The sequence below is a fragment of the Taudactylus pleione genome, unplaced genomic scaffold (assembly GCF_031769625.1).
Source record: "Taudactylus pleione unplaced genomic scaffold, aTauple2 ptg000040l, whole genome shotgun sequence".
Lineage (NCBI taxonomy): Eukaryota > Metazoa > Chordata > Amphibia > Anura > Myobatrachidae > Taudactylus > Taudactylus pleione.
This window is the reverse complement of record NW_028284442.1, coordinates 23906774-23925375: the sequence shown is the minus strand read 5'-3', so window position 1 is coordinate 23925375 and position 18602 is coordinate 23906774. Positions and strand designations below refer to the sequence as shown.

The 18602-nt window shown below is 44.4% G+C and overlaps 1 protein-coding gene across 1 annotated transcript in view; it reads left to right on the top strand.

Annotated features, from left to right (window-relative positions):
* SLC43A2 (solute carrier family 43 member 2) overlaps nt 1-18602 on the top strand; it is a 73755-nt gene that overhangs the window by 33091 nt on the left and 22062 nt on the right. The window contains exons 3-6 of the mRNA XM_088454825.1: nt 909-1131; nt 1219-1274; nt 3624-3700; nt 17533-17625. Of these exons, the coding sequence (XP_088310951.1) occupies nt 909-1131; nt 1219-1274; nt 3624-3700; nt 17533-17625 (449 nt within the window). The remainder of the gene's footprint in view (nt 1-908; nt 1132-1218; nt 1275-3623; nt 3701-17532; nt 17626-18602) is intronic.

Below are 18602 nucleotides of genomic sequence, written 5' to 3'. Positions count from 1 at the left end.
GCTCTGGAATGGTGCCCACATCTAAAATAAAAACATTAAACTTACTGTGATCTCTGGTCCTGTGTATGCTGGAATTGTGACACAATACACTAAGTATGAGGCATATAATGGGTTACTGTGATCACTGGTCCTGTATATGCTGGAATTATGACACAATACACTAAGTATGAGGCATATAATGGGTTACTGTGATCGCTGGTCCTGTATATGCTGGAATTATGACACAATACACTAAGTATGAGGCATATAATGGCTTACTGTGATCGCTGGTCCTGTATATGCTGGAATTGTGACACAATACACTATGTATGACGCATATAATTGGTTACTGTGATCGCTGGTCCTGTATATGCTGGAATTATGACATAATACACTTTGTATGACACATATTAAAGCTGGTTAATTACTAATTCTGCCCTCTTCATGGACTGGCCACACTCACACTATAATCAAGCTTTTGGGAAACCCCCCTCTAGAAATCCTGTGTTTGCTACTGATTGCACCTAATTCTATGTTAAAAAGTAGGGACTGAAATATATATTTTTTCTTTTATTGATACGATTTTTATTTTACCTTAATTTCCAGATCTGCTTTGTTTTAAATTATTGCTTTTGCGTGCTATATACAGGACAAGATTGATGGCAGGCTAGCAAAGCATACAGCTAGGATTTGCTGTGGTTCCAGTGTATATATATATATATATATTAATTAACAATTATAGTGTTGAATTGAGTACTTGATATAATTACTTAGGGTTTCATTTTTACTCAGAATTTATTAAACTGAATGTTGTATGTTACTGTAACCTAGACGTGTTGGTAATATGCACTGTCCTGCTAGTTATTTCACGATATGCTGCCTGTATACTGCTTTTATCATGTCTAACTGTAGCTTTCTGTCCTGTTTAGACAACATAACATCAAACAACATCACCAACAGCAGTTCCCTGTTTTGGAATGAGACAGACAAAGAACAAATCATCGAGCTGAATGGTTGGCTGGTGTGTAAGGAACAAGATGAGATGTTAAATTTGGCCTTTACGGTGGGATCCTTCCTACTCAGTGCCATCTCCCTACCCCTGGGTATCATCATGGACAAGTACGGGCCACGCAAGCTAAGGCTAAGTGGAAGGTGTGTAAACTTGGAACACGTTGTGGTCATGGTGATTTTAGTTTCTATGATAAATAACAAGTTATTTTGATGTCTTCTGATTTACAGTGCCAGTTTTGGGGTTTCTTGTCTGTTGATTGCATATGGATCAAGTAATCCCAACTGTAAGTAATACACTAAGGCAGTGTAATCATCCTCGTTACAAGCTGTACACTGTAAAGGAAATAACCTATACTCTACACCTACTCAGTTTTATGTCACAGTATGTTCAGGGCTGCTGACAAAATTGTTGTGGAGCCCACCAGAAGGCCAGCAGACTTTCCTGCTCTAATCTCTCCAAGGCCAATTAGATAGAACGTTAAACTGCTTGTCTTATAAGGACACATTTTGGGCCTGATGCCGAGTTGCATTTACACCTATTTGCGGAGCGTATCTTGCATGACTTTGCGCTGTACGTGCTCAGGAACCAAGTATATAAAAATATGGGCGATGCAGAGCCGTATGCATTCAAGGTAAACTACACTTGCAGCTGAAAGGGAGTAACTGAGTAGCCCTCACATAGACAAAGCTCAGATAGGGCGTGATTATTATTATTGGCAGTTATTATATAGCGCACACATATTCCGCAGCGCTTTACAGAGAATATTTGGCCATTCACATCAGTCCCTTCCCCAGTGGAGCTTACTATCTATATTCCCTACCACATCTACGCACACATACACACTAGGGTTAATTTTTGCTGGGTGCCAGTTAACCTACCAGTATATTTTTGGAGTGTGGGAGGAAACCGGAGTACCCGGAGGAAACCCACTCAGGCAGGGAGAATATACAAACTCCACACAGTTAGGGCCGTAGTGGGAGTTGAACCCACGACCTCAGTGCTGTGAGGCAGTAATGCTAGCTATTACACCATGACCATGACCATGGTGATGACAATATTGTGGGCTATGCAGAGCTGAACAGATGTGTAAATGCACCTGTTTCCCAGTGTATTATTTGCACCAAGGGCCTGATGCTACTATCGGGAATTTGCTTGTGTGCAGGACCCGTTCTGCGCATGGCCCCCATATGCGTCTGCCTGATTGACAGGCAGAGGTGTTTACGGGGGAAGGGGGAGGGGGTTTGGGCATGGCCTGAGTTCCCGGTAAAGGATTCCTGGCCTCGCATGCTGGCCAGGCTGCATACACTGAGGCTTACTCAGCTAGCCGGCGATGTCCAACATCGCAACTGATGGTCGTGATTGTGATTCCAGACTGCGACTTCAGTCGCAGCGCTGGTATCGCAGATGCAGCAGCGAGTGTCAGGCACCTCGTGCTGCAATTCCATATTAGCAAGGACAGTATTGCAAAGCTGCTAGGGTGCGGCTTTGCAATTCCATCCTCTGCTGAATCAGGCCCCAAGTACATTGATTGGTGCCAGTGTACACCCATGATGATAACTAGTATCAAACTATAGATTACAGATTGGTGGCAGCTACACAGCAACAATTTGTACAACTTAATACAGGAGAATATACTTTATACAGTTTTTTCCATGCAAGCAAAGGGAGCAGTTACAGCCGACTTGTGTTCATCTCAGCATCAGGTCCCGCCTTATAGAGACCAGACCATCTAGCAAACATTAATGAACTCACACAGTGCAACTCAGGCCCGATGGATTCATCTACATCTGAATGGCAGAGATTATAACACAGCAGCACATTAGCCTTTCTCTGACATCAGAAATATGGCTTATGTGCTCGGGGGTTTATACTGATTGCACAGGTTTGTGTGGTACACTGGCACCTTTTCCAAATACTTGCTTTGAATTGTGGGGCTAATACATATAATAACCCGTTTGCAATTGTGCGACAAGAATTTCAGTTAATCTCAGTTAATACAATGGGCCTGATTCAGAGATGCGCGATAATGCTGCCGCAACTGCATCTTTTTCCACAGCGCGACTGCATCTTTATGCTAATAGAACGGCCAATGGAATTCGTACAGAGATGCCCACCGGCTGTGCCATTAATCAGCTGCTTTGCACATTAAGATGCATTTTTGGCCTCATATTCGTTGCACCATTGAACATTGCACCAGCTGTATGGAGGCACAGATTATCTAGCTGAACATGGCCGCTGAATTCAGTGCAACTGCAGAAAAAACAAAGTAGTTACCGAAACACACCCGCGTCTAGCTAGCCACCCCCTTCTACCACCTAGGGTGACCCACCAAAATTGCCTCTCTCTACGTCCAAATTCATTCTACATTCTGGTGGTAACTATCGGGACGCGTGCTCAGTGTGACTCAGACATATGCGCAGACTGAAAACATTGTCCGCCTGCGTCAGACATCGACACTGCGTCCGCCTCTGAATCGGGCCCTGTTTTTCTTGTGACACCTGGAAATAGCGAATTATGAAGATTATTGTACTGCCCTCAGGATGTTTATATATACGTTCCATGTTAGATGTCTGGTACTGATGTCAGACTGAAATCTCAGATAATAATCACCCGTCTTTTATGTCATTGACAGCTCTGTCTGTACTGATTTTCGTAGCCTTGTGTCTGAACGGCTTCGGAGGGATGTGCATGACTTTCACTTCTCTTACAGTAAGTCTGACGGCACCTCTCCATATATGCTAATAGATGTTACTGTGTATATGAGGTGATTAACTGTGAGCTGCCTAATGCTGATCATCCGATTGTTCTGTGAGGCTAATGCTCACATCTACGTTTGAGTCAGGTGTCCACACATGCTGTGATTCGTTCATACAACATAATCCTCTAATTGTCCCCTGGCCAAATTTGCTAAACATGTGGACTGCTAAATATCTACTATATAAAAGTGAAAATTTGTCCTTCTGTCTTTCTATACAAAAATCCACAGTTTACAAGCGAAGATCGTGACATTTTACATACGAGCGTATTAAAACTAGGGATGAGCGGGTTCGGTTCCCTGAGAACCGAACCCACCCGAACTTCGGGGATCCGGGGCGATCCGAGCCCAAGCTCGGATCTCCCTGTCTGCCCCGGATCCCTCTCCCGAGGCAAAACCTCGAGATCTGCTGTCGGATCTCGAGGTTTTGCCTCGAGCGGCCATTTAAAAAAAAATGCCTTTGCCTTTAATGGGCAAAGTGCTGATTGGCTGACAGAGCCGTCTGTCACGGCTCTCAGCCAATCAGCATTATGGTGCTCATTTGCATGTAGCACGGACTCGTGAGATCCGTGCTACATGCATCTGTGTGATTGACAGTGACACAGAGCACAGATGGGTCAGTGAGACCCGTCTGTGCTGCTGTGTATTTCAATGACACAGATGCACGCACGGACCAGGAGATCCGTGCTACTTGCATCTGTGTCATTGACACAGAGCACTAACGGGTCCGTGAGACCCGTCTGTGCTGCTGTGGTAAATAAAAAAAAAAAAACCTGTGTAAAAAGAGAAAAAAATGGCGTGCCCCCCCCCCAAAAAAAGAGCAACCAGCCCCGGGCATTAGTGACCCAGTGCTGGGTGTGCTTAAATACAGGGGACAAACGACATAGGGGTCCCCTGTACTTAAACACAACCAGCACCGGGCTAGTCAGAACCAGAGCTGGTTGCCAAAATACGGGGGACAAACGACGTAGGGGTCCCCCGTATTCTGTGCAACCAGCTCTGGGCTCTGATCCGGTCCTGGTTCTGGAAATACAGGGGAAAAAAATGAGTAGGGTTCCCCTGTATGTTCCAGAACCAGCACTGGACTTTTTCTAGCGGGGGGCTGATGCCACAGCCAGGGGAGCCCTTTCACCGGGCCCCCCAGCCGCAGCATCAGCCCTGACCGCTAGTCAGCCCAGGCCGGGGATCCCTGGAGAGCTGGGGACCCCCCCAATAAAGGGGTCACCCTCTCCAGGGCACCCCAGGCCCAGGCTGATAGCCCGGGGCTATCCCCGCCACCCCTGGTGGCGGTGGGTGGCGGGTTGATTGTGTGGTGTGGTGTAAATAAAGAATATCAAACATTGTCTTTACAAGTAGAACTGCAAGTCCCAGCAAGCCTGCCCCGCATGCTGGTACTTGGAGAACCACAAGTACCAGCATGCAGGGCATTAAGGGCCCACTAGTACCTGTAGTTCACCTGTAAAAAAATGTTTAAAAAAAACACAGGACACACACACCGTGACAGTATAAGTTTATTAAACATACATACACACACACACACACACACACACATGTACACATACTCACCTATGTAACCCTGTAGCATCGGTCCACTTGTCCGGTAAAGTATCCATAGGGGACCTGTGAAAAAAAACATACTCACCATCTCCTATGCGAGGTTCTGTCCTCTTCGTTCCAAAGTAGGCATCCCCGGACTTGGCAAAAAAAAAAAACGAAAACGCGATCCACGAACTTAGTACCGTTCTATAGAACGGTACTTCCCGAATGAGAGCTTAGCGGCGGGGTATCACCATGGAAACCCCGCTGCTAAGCGTTCATTGGCTGAGAGAGGCCATCTCCCGTCTCTCAGCCAATGAACGGCTCCCTCCATTGTAGTCAATGCTGGGAGCCGCAAGGTTATTAAAGTTTACCCTGCGGTTCCCACCATTGACTACAATGGAGGGAGCCGTTCATTGGCTGAGAGACGGGAGATGACCTCTCTCAGCCAATGAACGCTTAGCAGCGGGGTTTCCATGGTGATACCCCGCCGCTAAGCTCTCATTCGGGAAGTACCGTTCTATAGAACGGTACTAAGTTCGTGGATCGCGTTTTCGTTTTTTTTTTTTGCCAAGTCCGGGGATGCCTACTTTGGAACGAAGAGGACAGAACCTCGCATAGGAGATGGTGAGTATGTTTTTTTTCACAGGTCCCCTAGGGATACTTTACCGGACAAGTGGACCGATGCTACAGGTTACATAGGTGAGTATGTGTACATGTGTGTGTGTGTATGTATGTTTAATAAACTTATACTGTCACGGTGTGTGTGTCCTGTGTTTTTTTAAACATTTTTTTTACAGGTGAACTACAGGTACTAGTGGGCCCTTAATGCCCTGCATGCTGGTACTTGTGGTTCTCCAAGTACCAGCATGCGGGGCAGGCTAGCTGGGACTTGCAGTTCTACTTGTAAAGACAATGTTTGATATTCTTTATTTACACCACACCACACAATCAACCCGCCACCCACCGCCACCAGGGGTGGCGGGGATAGCCCCGGGCTATCAGCCTGGGCCTGGGGTGCCCTGGAGAGGGTGACCCCTTTATTGGGGGGGTCCCCAGCTCTCCAGGGATCCCCGGCCTGGGCTGACTAGCGGTCAGGGTTGATGCTGCGGCTGGGGGGCCCGGTGAAAGGGCTCCCCTGGCTGTGGCATCAGCCCCCCGCTAGAAAAAGTCCAGTGCTGGTTCTGGAACATACAGGGGAACCCTACTCATTTTTTGTCCCCTATATTTCCAGAACCAGGACCGGATCAGAGCCCAGAGCTGGTTGCGCAGAATACAGGGGACCCCTACGTCGTTTGTCCCCCGTATTTTGGCAACCAGCGCTGGTTCTGACTAGCCCGGTGCTGGTTGTGCTTAAGTACAGGGGACCCCTACGTCGTTTGTCCCCTGTATTTAAGCACACCCAGCACTGGGTTACTAATGCCCGGGGCTGGTTGCTCTTTTTTGGGGGGGTGCACGCCATTTTTTTCTTTTTTTACACAGGTTTTTTTTTTTTTTTTTTACCACAGCAGCACAGACGGGTCTCACGGACCTGTCATTGCTCTGTGCCAATCACACAGATGCATGTAGCACGGATCTCCCGGGTTCGTGCTACATGCAAATGGGCACCATAACGCTGATTGGCTTCCTGTCTGCCACTGCAGTGCCACTCCTAGATGGGCCACGTGTTTGTGCCGCCCCCTTGTGTCGCTTAGCATAGTCATCCAGCTTCCTCGGTACAACCTTTTGGCCTAAAAACAATATTGTGAGGTGTGAGGTGTTCAGAATAGAGTGGAAATGAGTGGAAATTAATGTTATTGGGGTTATTAATAGCGTAGGAACAAAAAAAGGCCCATTTATGTGATTTTAGCGTTTTTTTTTTATTTTTTAAGAAAAAATCCAGATCCAAAACACAAAACCCAGAACCCAAAACACGGAAGGGTGGTTTTGGCAAAACCAATCCAGATCCAAAACACGAAGAAAGATCCAGATCCAAAACCAAAACACAAAACACGAAAAGTGTCCGGTGCACACCCCTAATTAAAACACGGCGGAGGCAACTTAAAAAATTTTAAATCGAAATTAATTACTGTTCATTTTTAATTAATTAAAAAACACTATTTTTGCTGTACACTCATTGTGGGGCCTCAAGGCATATGGGTAGGGCCTCGGAGCAAGCGTTTTGTATTGTCATGTTTTGTCATGATCTTAATGTTTATTATCGAAGAGAGCTTTAGCAGGCTTTGCCAGAATTCTCAGCTCTCTGACTATACCAAATTACGCAACAACATCTACTTCCTTGAACTGTGTCAAAATGATGACTTTGCAAGGACCCTGCTGTACTGTGAGCTGCCAAAATATTACGCATGGAATGCTTCTCGAAAACTTTTTCTGCGCAGAAAACAGGGAGTCGCTGTAGATGGTCATCCTGGTATCAGAGCAACAGAAGCTCTTGGCCGTGTTTACACTGTACATCCAACAAATTTTGAATGCTTCTATCTCCGAAGTTTGCTTTACACCGTTACAGGTCCTACTTCCTTCAAAGACCTTAGGGCTGTTGATGGGGAAGTTTGTCACACTTTGTGAGGCCTGCCTAAGGAGAGGTTTGTTGGAGGATGATGTGTAAACAAAGATTCTTAAAATCACAGGCAACGCCGGGTACTCCAGCTAGTTATATTTAAATGTCCATTCAATGGTTTATCAGAGGGATCAGAAGGACACAAGGTTTCCTGTATCCTAAAGACTTCTCAGACTCCATAAGGTGACAGGATGTACAGCCCGGCCCTATAAAAATCCTTTGTGACCCAGTCAACTTTTCTTGCAATGAACTGTGGGGAGATTTCCATCCATCTTGTTCTAAAATGACAGAAATTAAGCATTTCTACGATGGTCACTGCAGACATGCTTATTCATCCATCCCCATACATGCAGGAACATCAGTGATTACATAATAACTATTTATAACTTTATACCAGCTTGATGGGACTAGGACACTGTTTGATCAGATGGAAAACTGAGCTTGGTCTGCACAACTAACAAGTCTTGTTGCTTAGGGATGGCAGTAGGTAAAGCACACACACTGCCATAATGTCTCTTCTGTGTCATTGCCCTAATTAGTAAATGGGTTAGATCATGTGTATGATCCTCGTTTGCTTTTCAGTGCCCAGTATTTTCTTTATATAAGTGTTTGTTTATGTAACACTAAGCAATAATCCCTTTAGGGCATTGATTCCCAGTTTGTTTTAATTTCCGCATTGTGTCTGTATTTTGCTGTGATTGCTTTCACTTAACCGGGATTAATATGATTAGTTACAATTACTAGCCAAGCAAGAAAAATAGATTTCTTCAATTCAAAAAAAAGGCCTTGTACATTTATATATTTCCGTTTTATCACCATAGGTTCAATTATTGCACATATTTATTTTCTTTCTGCATCATTAAGAACAATATCTTCACCACCATATTGGTGTTAGCCGTAATATACACTATGTCACTGCTTGCCGCCGGCTATCACAACCAAACGGAGCAGCAATTGAATTGCTCCGTTGGGCACCTTAAAAAAATAGCCGCCGGAAAAACAATTGAATCGCCCCCCTCTGGGTACTTCACTCTTCTAGCAAACAGGTAATGCTGTCGTCTTTTAGGCAAAAGAATGTTAACTAGCTCTACTTCTGCTGTTGACTGTTACTGAGTTCCTGAATAACATACAGTATCACTAAACGAGAAAAGGAAGTCTTGGTTGTTCTTTGCTTAAACTATATATATATATATATATATATATATATATATAATATGTGTGTGTGGGGGAGGTCTTTTGGTGTTTATTTCTCACGACAATGTGGAGAACATCAGTCATGGCATATGCAGGCCCAGGGAGGATCACAGATGCCTGAATCTCCCCCTTATACCAGCATTATAATTAACATATGAAGAAAAGCTGCTGTGCAGCCATTTATAGAGCTGCTGGAGCACTTGCAGAAAGTGAGGCTAATGTGATGTGTCGGCTTTTTCACAGCAGAATTACTTCATTCATTTAAAAACATTTGTTTATATAACGCCAGCATGCTCAGTATCACATTATGTTTGGACTCACAGATAATTGGTGCTACATGTAGAGTCTGTAGAGTATCTATAGTCCTGATCCAGAGTGGATCGCTGATGCTGCCGCAGCTATGGGTTTGCGGAAATAGCCTAATGCAACAGCGGCCGGGACGTGTACTGAGGCGCCCACCGGAGCCATCGCAGCGGTCCCTAACTGTGTACTCATACGCAGCATCGGATGCAGATCATGCAAACATCGACTTCCTCAATGAGTCTATGGTCACTCTGGATGGTCACCGTAAATGAGATGCCGGAGCCCTGTTTCCTGCGTACAGGATCGCAAACGACGGCTGGTACACCACCAAAACTACACGTCGCGCCCGCGTTTTTCTCCCCACTCCCAATAAATCTCACAAAACAGCCCCTGCCTGTCAGTCACTTGCTAATAAATACTCTGGGCTAACGTATTCACAATTCAGTCGCTGTGACACATTCGCAGTCAGTTAATGCTGTCGTCCCGACTGCTTTATCCCGGCAAGGGTTAAATGACAGGTGTTTAAATCTAGACGCCTGTCATTTTTCCGACGCCGGGAGATCGGTGCCCGGCATCCCGATCGAAGGGATGCCGGGCGCTGCGTGTGGACAGCTGCAGGGGGGGGAGGGTTAGGTTTAGGGCTCCCCGGGGGGGACTTAGGGTTAGGCACCCCCCCGGGAGGGTTAGGCTAGGGAGAGGGTGGGTTAGGGTTAGGCACTTAGAGGGGGTTTTAGGGTTAGGCGCAGGGGGGGAGGTTAGGGTTAGGCACCCCTACGGAGGGTTAGGGTTAGGGGGGTTAGGTTAGGTTAGTAAGTATTTACCTAGGGGCGATCAGGATTTCCAGCGCTGTCGGGCTGCCGCTGCCGGGATCTCTCAAGCTGTCTGCCTCACGCTGCCGGGAATCGAACTGCCGGCCATGCGGCCGGCGGTATTTCATATCGCTTCCCAGGTGGATCCCCTGACATCTAGCTGCCATTGTTCCTTTCACTCCACCACTGTCCCATGGGCAGCATGTTGCTCACCCTCCAGTCACATGATTACTGGCATAAACCAGGGGTGGGGCAATGAATTACGCCATCCATCTTCCCAGACCGCCCTCTTTTCTCTCAGGAAGACGGCAGCTGCAAGCAGCCTGCCGGAGACTTGCCCACTTTACTGAGCGTCCAGGAGAGCAACCCGGGATTCGGGAGAGTAGGCAAGTATGCCTTTGGGTACTGGGTTAATAAGGCTATTCCACAATAAATTTAATTTTCAGTCTTATATCCTGTAAGTAAACAGATATGTGTGCAATACAAGATAGGGTTACTCCGTGTACTCGTACTTACAAGACCTTATAAACTGTTATCTGGAAAGTTTAGGCAAGTTCACGTAATGTGCCTCTAAATTCTAATTGCTTGCGTGCAGGAACCAGGAGGTGCCAGCCAGATAATAACACATTGCATGTTCTGTTACAGAAGAGAATGCGATAACTGACTAGCTGTCACTTCCATCACATGAACATATGGTGATAAGTGTACATGGAGCTACCTCCCAGGTTCTTCAGTTACTGTACAAACTATTCACCTCTGAAAGGGCTACTTTTTATTTTCTTGGGAAAAGGGGTTTTTACGTATTTCTCAAGCCTCATAGCCGGTGCTGGCCATGACCTGGCATTGCTGGGTCTCATATTTACCAGGGACAGCAGAATCTGCAACTGGAAGCCCAAGACCAAACTTCCATTGCAGTGGGAATGTGTCACCCGGCAATGTATCACCGGGCAGTTAAGCATCACTCGGCTTTCCCAGCTAATTTTGTATTTTTTTTGTTAAATAGACCAGAAAAACGGTCTTATCAGGGCTAATGCGTACATCGCTAATACTTCCGTTAGCACACCATTGCTTGTTTTATTGCGCTCCTCTATGGTAAAATGAGCAGCGTTGCGATCACGATGTACGCCATTACCAGTGTTCCCACGCTGTTCCGAAGGCACATAGCAAATAACCCCTTAAAAGTTAATCTACCATTAGAAGTAAAAATGTGGATAAAAAGTATAGCAAAGCTAAAAGCTACTGACTCGATCATGTCTTCAGTACATGCATCTCTTATCTGCATCATAAAAGCCATAAGCGTACAGTGTTTCATCTATTCCAGCCACTGAAATAACATGGATCAATAAGCACTACTTCAAATGGCTGGAAATAGCTGCTATGTTAATGGGTTCATACATCTTTAACCCAATGTTCTCTTTTTGTTTTGTGCATCTTGTCAGAATAGTGGCTGCATTCTCTGTGATGCTGGGGTCTCGGTGCATGATGGATGCTGGGGTCTCAGTGCTTGATGGATTACACCCTGTATAACCTAAAAATTAATCTCTGGTTTATTCCCCTTGTGGCAACAGCTGGGATCCTGACATGTACAAAGTCTCTCTTGGATTTATGATGTGAGGTCACAAGTTGAATAGGCACTAACTCAGGCAGCCTGGCTGTGTCCGTGTTACTGCCAGCAATGATACAAACTTCTGCTTGGTCAGTGTGCTGGTGACACGCCTCACTTATTGGAGGCTGCCATCTTTACCATCTGGGTAGTAAAGCCAGGTTGTTATTACAACTGCTATGATTCCTCCCCCTGTGCCACTGCTAATATACACGTAACGTGTGACCTGGTACTCTGCATAAGAATGAATGTAACACGGCTGACATTATATACACGGAACAGTAAACCATCATGATTGGGTTTAGTGAAAAGGAATTTCATTTTCCTTTTGTGTCCTCTCTATATATATTTCCTGTTAGTGTTACCGAAATGTGTTTTTTCAAACATCCAGTAGAATAGCACTGGTGAGAGAGCACACAAGGGAGACTTCCATATTCATTTCCTGAACTTTTCATATCAAAACAGAAAACAATATTAGTTCTCAACTAACAGACAGGAAGCGGAGTCCCAAGATAAACCTCGGCTACTCTTGGGCAGTACTACTCCGTACCCTGGCAGGACTCTGACCTGGAAGACTTGGCAGTGATTACAGGTGGCACTGTACTTAATGTGTCTGACATTGCCCACTCCCCGTATATACCACAGCTGCACTAACAATCAGGTTTTCTCATAGAAAGCAGAACTGTATTATATACAGTAGTGAGTACACATAGGCCAGATCCCGGGGCAGTTGGCGCTGCTTTGTTTCTTCATCTTATGTCCTTTATACCTGACAGCATAACAAAATATTATTTTTTATTTATGAAAAAATAAATTTAATTTTTTTATTTCTTTTTTTATGTCAGTAGAGGTTGCCATGGTGCACTCCAATGATAGGGTGTAAGCTGATGGCAGAAGGTATAAGATTACTGATAGTCATGGTTATGATATATTCTCTACAGAACACGCAGCTGAATCTCGGCCTTTATTGTTAACGTATTGTGCACATAGGGAGCTGGTCCTTTTACCTGCTGTTGGTTGCGGGGGAGGAAGAATACCTACTCGATGTCCTCAGTTTTAGGAGATCAGACAGAATATACCTCTGTATTATTGTAAAGGCAAAGCCAGGGAGATTTAGGAATGACTCAAAGAATGGGCCCATTTAGAAGGGGTTTTGTTGCCAAAGACAGGTCAGGGAGAGCTGATAAGTGTCTCCCAGTCGAGGGGAAAGGAAAGTAGAACAAACGCATTGTACAAGGCCAGTGACACCGGGTTGGTTTTATGATGGAACATTGTAAAGTGATAACAATAATCTGGTAACCTTTTCCTCATTTTGTGAGCATCAGTAGACATTTGACTTTATTCTGATGAGTTCTGCTGGGAAGTGATATGCTCTTATTAGTTACCATATCAATTACACATACACAAAAGACAGAGTTGCTGTTTTCAATTCTGTCCACAGCAGTCATCTGTCTTATTCAGTTTTTGGGTGTAATGAGAATTAAAGCCCTCCAAGCCTATAGGTTGCTCAGCAACAGTGCAACTTTTACTCAAATTATTCCATACATCATTTTCAGTAAAATATATGTGACTATTTAAAATAAGGAAAGTTGCATAGATGGTGGCAGCATGGTGGCACAGTGGTTGGCACTTCTGTCTTAATGCTCTGTAGTCATGAGTTTGCTTCCAACCAGGGCACAGTATGTGGAGTTTGTATGTCCTCCCCACACTCCATAAACAAACTTGTAGGTTTATCTCTGTAAAGTACTGCGTAATAAGGTGGCGCTATATAACTGAATATTAATTATGGTATTGTATTCAGAACAACAAATGCAATATATAAGTAGGCTTGCCATACTACCTCTTTAAACTGGGACACTCATGAATTACACAGGTTCTGTGGCTGATTAAAACCAGGAGAAATGCAGACTTGGAGTCAGCCAGTCACAGAACCTGTGTAATTCATGAGTGTCCCGGTTTAAAGGGATAGTATGGTAAGTCTACCTATGAGGATAGCGATGGGTTCTGCTACCATATAAGGATAATTGACACATTTTACTTTAAAAACACTTTGGGCCGATTTATCAAGTTTTTTTTTTATCATAAAATTACTTAGAAACTGCAGGCTCTGCATACCGGTACTTGTATGGTTTGTTGCTATGTACTAATATCCTAATGCAGAAGATTTTACAGATATCTCCTGCAGAATGGTAATTAGCACTGCATATCGCAGTCCCCATTATTATCAAGATCCTTAATAATCACAGCAGTTCCATGATTATTATTACATAGGCCCCTTTATCACATATAGGGGGGAAATTCAATTAGCTGCAGTAATTTACTGCCGGCTAATTGATCCCCTGGGGCTATCGAACTAGCCCCTAAAGGTGCCCATACGGTGCGATTTGCATACGATGCGATCTCGTATGCGATCGCCCTTGAACTCTCTCCAGCATCTGAAGTGAACGATGTGTAGCAAAAGCTGCACGATGTTCACCCAATCTATCGTACACGATCTAATGATTTGCATAATCATTAGATCGAGTGCTATATGACACAGATGCATGTAGCACGGACGAGAGAGATCCGTGCTACATGCACCTGTGTCAGTGAGACCCGTCTATGCTATTGTATATTTAAATGACACAGATGCTTGTAGCACGGATTTCCCTGGTCCGTGCTACAAGCATCTCAATCGTGCATGATGTGCACAAACACCGTACGATGTGTGTCACATCGCACACGAGGTCGAAATTTTACTGCAGGTTCATTTGATCTACGGGGCAGATACACGACGCCGGGGAAGCGTATTGGCATCATAATCATCCAGAAAACGCCAGTTTTTAGACGATTGGTCGTTACGATCGATCGAAAACGGCCATATTGTGTACAAAATCGCACCTTGTATGGGCACCTTAAGTCAGCCTCCAGCACTGCACTTAACGTATATTTCTGCTCAGACCCGAAAAGTTATATACGCAATAATTAGCCTATCAGGTGAAAACAGTGGGTTAATACATATGTTCGAACTTTTCCCGGGTTCTGTGTGTTAAAGCCTGATAACAGCAATTCATTTTTCACATGGGTGATGTAGGTGTTGGATAACTTTTTACCTTCAATAAATGAAACAATCATTTAAAAACTGTATGTTGTGTTCACTCAGGTTGTCTTTGCCTTATATTCAATTTTGAAAGATGCAAAAATAGAAGCAATCAGGAAGGGGGCAAAAACTTTTTCACACCACTGTATCTATATTTTTAAAAGCTCCTCCATTCCCTTGCATGAAAGTGTGTGCACCTAAACAGTTTCATTAACCTACAATATGTTTATTATTTTGTTGCTGTCTGGTTCCACAGATTAAGGACAATGTTAGATGGGCATATTAGATAAGCACAATTTTCTGACCAGCAAACCTATTGCGCTATTTCTGTGTATTGTAGCTGCTTACATTACACTCCTGCAGTTACTTTTCAGCTGGGAAATGCTGGTGTTTTAATCTGTCTGCTTTGGGCATAAGCAGGTTCAATGTGTTATGTTAGGGACTTGTTCCTGTCCATAGACACAATGAAGGAATTCCTCTAGTGCTTAAAATAAACTAGGTGAGACATCAGTGCATGATCAGAGGATTAGTTATGGGGAGAGCCGATTACATATCTCCTGAGCATATAACAGCCTCACCCACATTGCAGGCGATCAGGTCATTGCGGCCCATGTATACTCAATAATGCAAACAGCAATTATTTTCTTTGCTCTTGCTGGAAAATGATCTCCTTCAGGAAAGTTTTATGAAAGCAATCAATAGCCATGTGTGTTAGATAAGAGGCCGGGGCCCTTCTGACCTGCAGCCATTTTATGTATAGCAGTAACCGCATAAAATGAATGTCATTTTTGCCTAGGTGCACCTAAAATAATCATGGTTACACATTAGCACCGTTTATATGTGAGCTAATACCAGCACAGCCCATATCTTACAGCAGGATCACATGCTACACAATTGCCTGTTCCCTCTCATTTTACAATAACAGTTTAACTTCCTGAATTCATTTAAAGGCGTTTTCTGTTTTCAGGTAGCCACACTTAATATATATCCTCTCCCTTCCCTGTGTAGCAAATGGGGGTTTAGTCCCCACCTGAGATCCCTTAGTGCAGAGGTTCCCAAACTCGGTCCTCAAGGACCCTGACAGTCCAGGTTTTAAGGATATCCATGCCTGACCACAGGTGTCTTAATTATTACCTCAGTCAATTTGATTCAACCACCTGTGCTCAACCATGGTTATCTCTAAAACCTAAACTGTTGGAGTGCTTTGAGGACCGCGTTTGGCAACCTCTGCCTAATGCCGCATACACACTAGACAATAAGTTGGACGATATGAACGATAATTATATCGTTATCATTCATCGTCTTCAATATCGTCCAGTGTGTATGCAAGACATCGTTAACGATGTGCGCTCCCCGGATCGTTAATGATGTCTTTCCTCGCCCGTACTTGCAGGGCAACCTGACGATATCATCAGGTTCAACAAGTACGTGGATGAAGGAGGGTGCCGTCACTGAACGATATCGTTAACGATATCGTTCAGTGTGTATGCTTAATGTCGTTAACGACATTGAGCCCAGCAGTGCGTGGGAAACACTTAACGATATCGCTCATGGAGCATGTCATTCATACCCATTTTACACCTGAGCAAAAACCTGTGTTTTTGCTGGGTCTACCAGGGTCGCAGCTCAGTGTAAAAGGGTCCCTGAAAATAACCCTGGTCAAGTTACCTGGCAATCCAACCCAGGTAGCTACCAGGGTCTGACCCAGGATGGACCTGGGTAATGGTGCAGTGTAAACGGCACAACCTGGGTTATTCGACCTGGGTCATGCCTAAAATGAACTGATTGGTGGTTGTGGAGCAGTCACCTCCCAATTTTTATGACCTCACAAGTTTAGCAGGGCAGACCCAGGTTTAGTGTGAACGGGGCGAACCTGAATATAACCCAGATCGATGGTGCTGTGTAAACAGTGTCTGACCTGGGTTGGAGCCATGTCTCAAAACCCAGGTGTGACCCGGGTTTTTGGTAGAAAAGAGGTATAAGTGTGTATGCGGCTTTAGTGAAAACTGGGGCATCACTGGAGAACTTAATCCACCCAGTCCTCTTTTTAAGTGCTCTATTGAAGAGGAGTAGATGGATTGTAATTGTCTTGTATAAACTGCAGCGACAATGAGCCAGTCACAAGCTGCTGCACGGGGTAACTGGTTAGATTACACATGGGATAGACAGCTGTTTCTGGGCTAAAATAGGGCATGTTATAAGGAATGACATCAATGCACGTGTGCCTCTTACATGACTTGTATTTCATCTTTGCTTGTTTTGTGTATTACCTGTTTGTCTTTGTGCTCCATTTCCCCGTCGTACAGCGCTGTGGCATCATGTGGCACCATAAACGGTGATAGTAATAATGTTATACTGTATGTATCTTGTGATTAAAAGAAAAACCTTGTATCTAGAAAAGCCAGCGGCCTTCTTCATTGACAGGAAATAACAGTGGTATATCTCATTATAACATTGCAGAATCACGCTGCACAATTTACAGGAGAAACCTGGCTAAACAATAAACATCTGTCATAAGACTGTGCTGTATAATCACCGTCAGATAGAAGCTGATTACATCTTTTAATTTCCGTTATGGCTCAAACCTTAGATAAGATCCTATACTTCTATACCAGAGCTATGTGAAGCCATTGTGTACTGTTCCTTATGAATATATAAAAGTGCTAATTCTGTCAGTAACTCCTCCGTCTCACTCTTTATTACAGCTGCCCAATATGTTTGGTGACCTGCGCTCAACTTTTATTGCACTGATGATCGGGTCTTATGCTTCATCCGCTGTCACATTCCCCTTCATCAAGGTGAGTACTTATCCTCTCATTACAACCTGCTGAGAATCCTGGGCTTTTAAATCGATCTCTCTGGTTAGCAAGGAGTTAAAGGGCTCGCTAATTATAGGATTTAATCAAACAAACCTATTACTGCTACATAGTTGCTGGCCATGTAGCTTACTGTATCTCTTTCATAGTAAGGTTGTTAGTGCAAAACATTTTAATTTCGTTGCTGACACAAAATTAGCCTCGTTGCCAAGGTCCTAAGGGGTTGTCGTCTACCTACTCTGTAACTCTAGTCGCTATTTATTTTGTTTGGAGGATACAAGCCAAATTGTGTTTACGTTGAAGATCTATCTCTCTGGTTACTGTACCTGTGGCTGATTCTTGTAGTGTGAGATTGGGAATGCCTGCTTACTGCCCATAATGTATTGCATCATTTTGTATCCGGTGGCTGATGTCCTACTTAGTTACACTTTCCCTATATACATTAAGGGCCTCGGACACAGCTCTGTATATAGCCGCAAGTAGCGAGTTTTGGCAAACTGCGCAGAAGCAAATTTTCGCGTTTTTGGGTATCTCTGGGCAATATGGAGATGGAGGATCCTGGCTAGATTTCTTCTTGCACGAAATGGGTGTTTATGGGTAGCAATGTTGCATTTGTACACAAAACTTCCCTTGGGGGTGTGTAGCCAGAGTTCCGTGCTATTCTGAGGCGCGCGTACAGCTAACGGAAGCCTGCTTCTGGCAGATCTCTTGTACCCGGCATGGGGCAGGTGCAAGCGCCAATATTAATGATGACGGTTTCGGCTGTGTATGGGAAAATAGTGGGCGGTGCGGCTTCCCGCATTATCATAAGGTAGTAAACCTGGCTTCCACGCCTTCCCGTAATTACAGCGCCCATTTTTAGACTCAGTCAAGTAATAACTTTTGTTGTTCAGAAAAATTACTTGTAGCATTCATAATAACAGGTCTGAGCCTGAGTTGCATGCAGGCCTGTATACAGC